This window comes from Carassius auratus, chromosome 13 (assembly GCF_003368295.1).
Source record: "Carassius auratus strain Wakin chromosome 13, ASM336829v1, whole genome shotgun sequence".
Taxonomy (NCBI): Eukaryota; Metazoa; Chordata; class Actinopteri; order Cypriniformes; family Cyprinidae; genus Carassius; species Carassius auratus.
The window spans coordinates 13,565,362-13,573,868 of NC_039255.1; the positions used below are offsets into that span (position 1 = coordinate 13,565,362).

The window sequence follows — 8,507 nt, forward strand, 5'->3', positions numbered from 1 at the left end:
GAATTCCTCTTCAGGCTATTTTTAGCAAATAGTCAAATGTGTGCTCCTTACTGCCAGCGGTCTGATAGGTCAGTTAATCTCTATGTTAATGTGGCCCCATTCAGTGGTAATGTATGTACAGTACAACATCTCCACCGTAGTTTGCCTAGCAGTATCACATAAATATCTAATTGGGAAGAAGGTGACTTGTCAGTAATATGCTCCATTTTTTTAATTATAGAGGAAATATATCTAGTAAATCATTTTTTAATGAAGTTTGCAGGTGTGTAGACTAAAGACTGCATTCCTAAGTACCGTTTATTCATAGTGCTTTTCTCAGGGAGCTTTATGAAAATCTGTTCTGCTTTGTAAAACATTCAGCACACCAGATGGAGACAAAGAGAAAGTGAGTGTGTTGAGTATTTCTAACATAATAAAATGCCATGGAATGGGACAGAAAATCTCAGAGAGAAATTAGTATAGTGGCTTTGCTTTGTTCTGTGTCACGTGTGCTTATATATATTTATTTGTTTTCTGATGCTTTTAATCAAAGCCCCACAGCATATTATTTATCCTTCAGTAAACATGCACTTGTCAAATGTGTATCATTTCTCCTTGGGGATCAAAATGGCCCGAGCAATAACATAAAAATACAAATAAAGACATGAAGTAGTTATATGTGTATTTTGTTTTACAGGAGCACTTCCCTCTCTCATAGTCCAGATCAGAGGAGTCGTTCTGCTTTTCGGCCTACATCTCGCAGAACCCCACCCATAACCAGAGGATGTCTCAATGCCATTGGGGGATCAAGAGATTCCGGTCCTGCCTACCAACATCTCCACGAAGTAGACAGCTCAGAAAGGGAGTCAGTGAGAAGGTTGGTTAGAAACATTAATTTGCTACAGGTCAATGAACTTAACGCTAATTATTTGCTCATGCGAAGTCTTAGCTAATGGATTAACCCAATGGATTACACTCTAGTTTGTTATCTCTGATGGATGGGATGCATTAATGCAATAAAATTGCCTTCAAAGATTACTGGTCGGTGACACCGTATGCTTCTATCAGGACCCCTCTGTCTGCGCTCTCTCTCCTCTGATTTATGTGCCAATCTGCAGTTTTAAACAACCACTTCTGCCACACAACTCTCACACTTGACATTTTTTCTGTTCCTCCTACTGCATCTTATATCTGAATTCAAGACAAAAAGTTTTCTCCAGATTCATTATATAAATGTGTGTGTTTTTTTTTATTTTTATTGTTTGCTTGTTTTCTGTGTATCAATGTTGCCTGGACTACTTTTCAGCATTGCTGCTGCCCAGCTGTTGAACCTTTACCACCACCTCCAAACCATCAGCATTACATTTACATTTATTAATTTAGCTGACACTTTTATCCAAAGCAACTTACAATTGCTATATATGTCAGAGGTCGCACGCCTCTTGAGCAACTAGGGGTTAAGTGTCTTGCTCAGGGACACATTGGTCTCACAGTGGATTCGAACCCAGGTCTCTCACACCAAAGGCATGTGCCTTATCCACTCGGCCAACATAAATTATATTTCATATCTGAATTGTGAATGTGAGTGTGCAGTCTGTGTTCAGTGTGCTGCAATTAAAATGATATGAATCAAAATATAATGACATGATAATAGAAATAAAAAAATTTCTTTCTATTGACCTGCTAAAAAAAAAAAAAAAAAAAAAAAAAAAAACAACAACAACATGCAAACAACCAGTGTATACAAATTCACAAACAAAATAGTCTTTTAAGATGCTTCTTTTTAGTGAGTAGTTTTAGACTGATTCATAAATAAATTATTCTTATGAGCTGGTTCTTTTAAGTGAATATATTTAATTTTTATTATATTTATTTATTTTAAGTATTATAGATTTATTTTATTTTATTACCTTAATTTTTTATTTAATAGTTGTTGGTCTGATTTATGAACAAATGACTTATGACCTGGTTCTTTGTAGTGAATAGTTTCTAGTCTGATAGATAAACAAATGACTCTTATGACCTGGTTCTTTTTAGGAAATCAGGAAAATACAGAGCAATACAACATTTGGCTCTCATGACCTGGGTTCCAAACTGCGTTCAACTAATTGTTCAGAAAGAATAATTAATAAGAATGATGCAAGGGGGCGCTTTAAAAACAATAGTTAAATAATAGTTAAATTTGTACTGAGTGATTATAAGTTAAATTAAGTATAAATTAAGATCATGGCGTATACATCTCCAACACCATAACCAGCTTCGACTTGCTGTAAACAGTCATATGCACTTAAATATTTTTTAAATTAAGACAGAGATGAGAAATAAATATAAGTGATAAATAAAGAGCAACGTATTTAGGAAAGGGCTGATTTGCCCAAAATAACATAAGTGTCTGTCTACATTTGCAAAACTAATTCAACACCCTGTGTAAACTTTACTGCATGACGTCATCACTTGTGTGCAGGGCCCAGTCTCATGGTTCCAAGATTGGTGCTATGTCACTGGCCAGGTTGGCTTTCTAATGTATGATAAAATACATTTACCCAGAGAGTATTTTTAATAGTTTTGTGTACGTGTCATAAAGCCTGTTTTACAATAGCTCCCAAGTTTTCTGTGGCATGCATATGCCTTTGTTTCTATGCTGGCTGCAGGAGCAACAAGAGGGCTTGTCTGAGCTCTATTATTGAAGTTTTGTATGCAAGCATGAGTCACTGAGACAGGAGGGCACTGGAGAGTGGTGCCTTTTCCAGGCGCAGCACAGCTAATAAAAACCACACTGTCATAGCCAATTAAACAGCCAGTGATATATCAATGGAATGGGCAGTCCTGGATGAGTTTGCTAGAATTGGCCAGCCATCAACTCTCACGCACTATAAGCTATCCTGGCCCACTTATTCCTCGCTTGCTATACAGGAACGCTTTGTAGTGTGGAAGACTCCACCTCGCCTTAAATCTCCAACAGGGTCTCAGCACTGACCTATTTCCAGCCTTCCAGCCTGCATAAGAATATTCCTCTGCTGGAGAGAGCTCTGTTACCATAGAGACAGGCTGGGATACGGGACAGGAAAGAGAAAGGAGAGTGGGAGCGAGACAGGAGAGGAGTGACAGAAAAAAAGAGGGAGGAAGAGACAGAGATAGAACTGTTTTGCATATGACTGCACAAAAAAATCTCTGGCTGTCTCATTCCTTCCGCCCCAGAAAAAGTGCTGTTATCACACTAAAATGTCTTACGGAGGGAACAGATTTTGCAGATTTTGTTATTGCTCCCATATTTTTAGATAGGAATGTACCTGTCAGCCCCCGTAGGTCATCTGGATTCCCTTGAGCTGAGTGCTTAAGCAAGTACATAGACAACATTTATAATTGCTTACTCATATTAAGTCCAGCTTTTATGTATAAAATCATCTGGGGGATCTAAATTCCCAGTTTGTGGTGTACCTCCTATCTGATCATTGGCACAAGGCTACTATTTTTCCAGTAGCTAATTTCCTTGGACATAGTTACATATACATATGACATATATATATATATATATATATATATATATATATATATATATATATATATATATATATATATATATATAAACCTAAACTCATGACTTCAGAGTTATGTGCCCTCTAGATGATTGCGTTCTGCAGTTGAACAGCGTATTATTGTGCCATCTCAAAGAGGCACAAAAATCACTTTCCCAGACTTTTTCATTAACTGTTCCCTCCTGGTGGAATGACCTGCCCAGGTCAATCCGAGCAGCTCAGAGTCCTTAGCCATCTTTAAGAAATGACTAAAAACAAATCTGTTCCATCTTTATTTGACCCTCTAACTCGAGCACTTATATATATATATATATAGAGAGAGAGAGAGAGAGAGAGAGAGAGAGAGAGAGAGTTACGTACTAACCATCAAAAGTGTTTTCTGCTTGTTTACACATTAAGAATTAAAATAGAAGAAAATGATCTCAGTATTTTTGTGAGATACTTTCTTTCAATATGGCAATCCTTTAATCTGATTTGATCTTTGTTTTTTTGTTTTGGGGAAGAAAAATGATCAGATTTTGCCACGTTTTTGGCATCAGCTCATTGAATATATTTATTTAGGAGCAGAACGATATATTCTGCTTTGTTTTGAGTCAGTCTAGTGAAGTTTTTACACTTTTTACATATGTTTTGTATTTTTGAGAGAAGCCCAACCCTAAATAATAGTCTTTTCCTCTATGTAGGCAAAAATAGCTGCAGACCAGACCTTTCGTCATATAGTCAAAGGTCTAGACATGTGCATCTAGAGGAGAGGTGGAGAGAGGGTTGCTGGAGAGACGTGCTCAGCAGGAGACAGGAGTTTCATTAAAATCACATGAATTTCTAGGTGTCTTCAAAAGAGCTCTCTTTTCTGTTGACATTGAGGATTTCAGTGAATGATCACATTATATTAAATCTGAAACAAAATCTCACAAACCCAGGCTGAATCAATGCATCCTTAACTGTTTCCAAGTCTTGATATTTCAGGAATGATGATCCATGTCCAGCTGAAATGCTTGACATTGCTGTCATATTGTCTGTTTTGTAGAAAATAGAATCAGACAATTTGCCTCCCCTTGATTGAGGCTTAACTGTGACTCGGTCATTATCAGAAAAAGCAGTACTTGGTTAAATATTGATGCTATGAGAAAAGCCATTCTTTGTCAGGGATGATGAATTATTACACAAAGATAATGAATCAGGGGAACAATACCGATTGCTCCTAAATTGAGAGATTAGTTTACCAAAGGTCTGGTTGGATTTAACTTATGCTTTCATCTCTTTTGAAAGAATTTTGCATGCAAATCATCAGAAGATTAACTTAAGAATGACTGCCATGGGAGCAGCAAGTTCTGAATCAGGAAACCAGCTAATGCCCAGCTGAACTAAATGATTACAAGTCAGAGAAGACAATGGGCTTTGCTTTGTTTTAGATGTCTCATTATGAATGCTATGTAATGTTGTCATTCAATATGTAAGACATTATAAGACAGAGTGTGTTGAGATGATCAAATTCGTGTTTATTTATTTTTTATGTTTTAATACATTCTTGTATCCTAGCAGAGACCTAAAATTAAGCAAATTTTAGGTTGACAAAAAGTGAACATGACGCCTATCTACTTCCCCATTCAAGTAGATAGGTCTAGGTCTTAAATGGCCGAAGTAGCTACCTGGAGGTGTTGCCAATATGGCTTCAAAATGAACAGATTTTCCTTGAAAAGGGACTTTGCTGTTGACATGATGACAACGTATTTGGGAACCTGTTTAAACCAGTGATTATTTTTGCAGTTCTGTTTGTTGATGCTACAGGCACAGAAATTACACACTTAAGTTTTATTTGGCTTTCAGAATAGGTATCAATCTCTCTGAAATTCAACAAACCTCCTTCTTGGCACTCTAATCATTTTCAATATATCCCTGTCTTTTCCTTAATCTCCCTCTCTCAGTCTGTCATCTTTTCCTCTTTCTTTACAGGAACCTTTCCGGCCCTGGCAATGACCTACATCAAGATTCATTTTACAATATGCAACCCTCACAATCCTCGAAATCTTGGAGCAACCATTTAGACCACAGGTGCGCTAGGAGCCTCAGGTCGGGCGGCCCTAGCCAAAGTCCTCCTGCTCCCTGTCGTCCCTGCTCTATCCCAATTATCCCCTCTGTCCACTCCTACCAGGATGAGGTCTCGTGTATGCAAACAGCTCCTACTGATGGAAGCAGCAGTTCTAGTCCTCTGGAAACCACAGCTGATGCTTCAGCTGTCAGTCAACAGTCCAACATAATGGTCTCCAACCAAATGGCTGGTAGACAGAAGGAAGTAGCCTCACTACTTGACGAGGCTCAGGATCAACTCAGAGCACTAGCACTTGCCCAGAGGAAACAGGAGGACATCAGTAGCTCTTTCCCTCATGGGGCCAAAGAGACTGTGTGCATTCTTTTAGCAAATGGGGGTGGACAAGGGGGAGTGGCCTCTTTTGGGCCCACGGAGACTCAGTTAATGAGCCCTAGTGACATGCACAAAGATGCCACAAAGCCTGGCCAATGAGAAGGGGTTGACAGGTCTAACCACAAATGTGTGTGTGTCTTGAGGCTTCATAATACTTTGCCAAAACTGGGATACCATGGAAAGCTAGCATTGACTTTCTGAGGACCTGCTGTGAGTAGAGTCGTGGGAGAGTGACCGTCCTGAACATGTGAAAAGATAATTTATTTATATGCATTTATTTAAGGAGAAACTTCTACTTAGATAAAGAAACCAAATAGTCTGTCATCTCCATGGTGTTTTTAACTGTATAAAATATATATAAATGGATATAAATATATGAATTCAAACTGGTGACCAAGTAAGAAAAAAAGGAATATGGGAATAAGAAACGTTCTTTTGTAACGTCTCAGCTCCACATCCTTAAAGACTCAATGGCCGATGGTTTAAAAAAAAAAAAAAGGAGTTTGTCCACTTGTTTCACTCATTTCAAGTCAAGTTATCTTCAATCTTGTGTTTTGCACCTGCAGCAGCCGTGTTTACTATCACAGTCCCGGTCACTGTCCTCTACCCTGCCAAGGAATATGGCTCCATCATGCCTTTGAAAACAGTGGAATGTGGATTACAATTGGACTAAACTTCTAAACGCTAATCGTATACAGGCAAGAGGTAACTGATAGTTAAGCACTGCCTCCAAGACATCGATTGCAAGAATTTGATGTGTCCGTCCATTTGTGGAGCAATCTGCATTTTGTTTTTCTGTGCCTCTGTGCGTTCTCTCCTTCATTTGGGCTTGGATATGAGTAAAGATAAGCTAATGGAACAGAGCACATCATACTGCACACCACCTGAGATGCACAAACAGACCGTCAACGCCTCTCTGAATGGACCAAGGAGATTCCTGCACGGGATAACAGAGCAGACTTGACCAACACAAGGAGCTTATGTGTTTTTTTTCTTTTTCTTTTTGTTCTTATGGAATTATCTGCTGCTTTCTGAAAGAAGCAGTCACTATGAGTCTGTATGCTACCTTTGAATTGGGACATAAGATTTCTGTGAATTAACAACCAAATGTGGTAAGAAAGAAAAATTAACAATGAATCTTTGGTGAAGATGTTTCTTTGTTTCCGATGTTTTTTTTTTTTTTTTTTTGATCCCCAATTCACATAATTGTGCATGTTGGTGGTATTGATTTGCAGAACCAAGCCATGGTAGTTAGAAAAGCCCCAGAAAGAAGAAACTGCATTATAATTGACCTGCGTCAAGTCCTAATAGACCCATTTCTGAGAAATGCTCAGTGACTGCATTATACTGAATGTACCATTTTTTATTTATTATTATTTTTTTATACATGTTGTTGTTACTCAAGAATTATTCAAGACCTCCACCTAGAGTATAGTTTGGTTTTAAGGCCTTCTTTAAAGCATTTTGCATTTGTCCTCCATCAGAGTTTGTGTCTACCGTGCCATCCATAACTCGAGGCTGAGAAGAAATGAAATATCTCCTGGTAAAAGAAAGCAAGGTAATGGTTAGCCTGTGGCAGAAAGGAGCTGTGAGGCCAGACAGATAAGACTCTCACTTGATCTTATAACACCTTCCTTTGGCAAAAGCACTGACCTCATCAGTGAATTGCTGTGTCTATCAAGATAATCAAGCATCCAAAGTAATGCAACAGTGTTTCTGTAAGGGAAAGACAGGATAGATTTAGATCTTAAAGCTACACTATTTATTTTTCAAACAATTTACATTTTATTAATAGAAAATAGTACAATGCAACTATTAGTGGTCATGGGCAATTCTAGGATTTCAGTTGGGGGTCTTCAGTTTGAAATTAGCTGTTGGTAGACTGTCATTTTTTTTTAAAACCAATTAAAATGGTATGTTTGTTTATATGTGCATTCATGATTTTTGTTTTATTATATGTATGTTCAAATTATGCATCTCACTTTATTGGCATGCAGTAGATAAGCATAAACATCACTCATGCAAGAAAGATAATACGATGCACATTGTCACAGTGATCTATAAAATGGCAGATTAATTCATATCCAGGTCATAGCAGCAGATATATAAACTGTCCATCTTTTACAGCTATTAATGTTTATTTTCATTTGAAATGGTGTGAGAAGGTTTCATTTGAGCTGGACCATATTTTGTGCACTAGTGCTTAAGTATATTCAATTATGTTTTTGCACAGTAATTACAATGTATGGTATGTTATGCTGTCATTATTCCAGAATGTAAGTTATGTGACTTGATGAATTATTACAGAAGACAGTATATTGCAAAACGTTTTGACAGAAAGTGGAAGCTGCAGGTGTGCAAGAAGGTGTAACACGAGCACAACAAAACTTTATGGTTCTGTATAACAGCCCCTTGATGTACTTTAATGTGCAATTTTAAAATTGAGAAATGAAATTTCTGTTTATTCTTTTATGTGAGAAACTGCATTATTGAACTCCCAATTGAAATTATTTTATTTTCCTTTAGTTCATTTTTTTAAATAAAGAATCTTCAGTGTTAAATAATGTTAG

The 8,507-nt window shown here is 37.4% G+C and overlaps 1 protein-coding gene across 1 annotated transcript; it reads left to right on the forward strand.

The window, feature by feature from the left end:
• Positions 1-552: 552 nt before the first annotated feature.
• LOC113112744 (pro-neuregulin-3, membrane-bound isoform-like) lies at positions 553-6,805 on the forward strand. Its single transcript, XM_026278575.1, has 2 exons — positions 553-856; positions 5,469-6,805. Exons 1-2 carry the CDS (start codon positions 657-659, stop codon positions 6,034-6,036), a joined length of 768 nt encoding a protein of 255 aa, XP_026134360.1. The 5' UTR covers positions 553-656; the 3' UTR covers positions 6,037-6,805.
• The last annotated feature ends 1,702 nt before the right edge of the window (positions 6,806-8,507 follow it).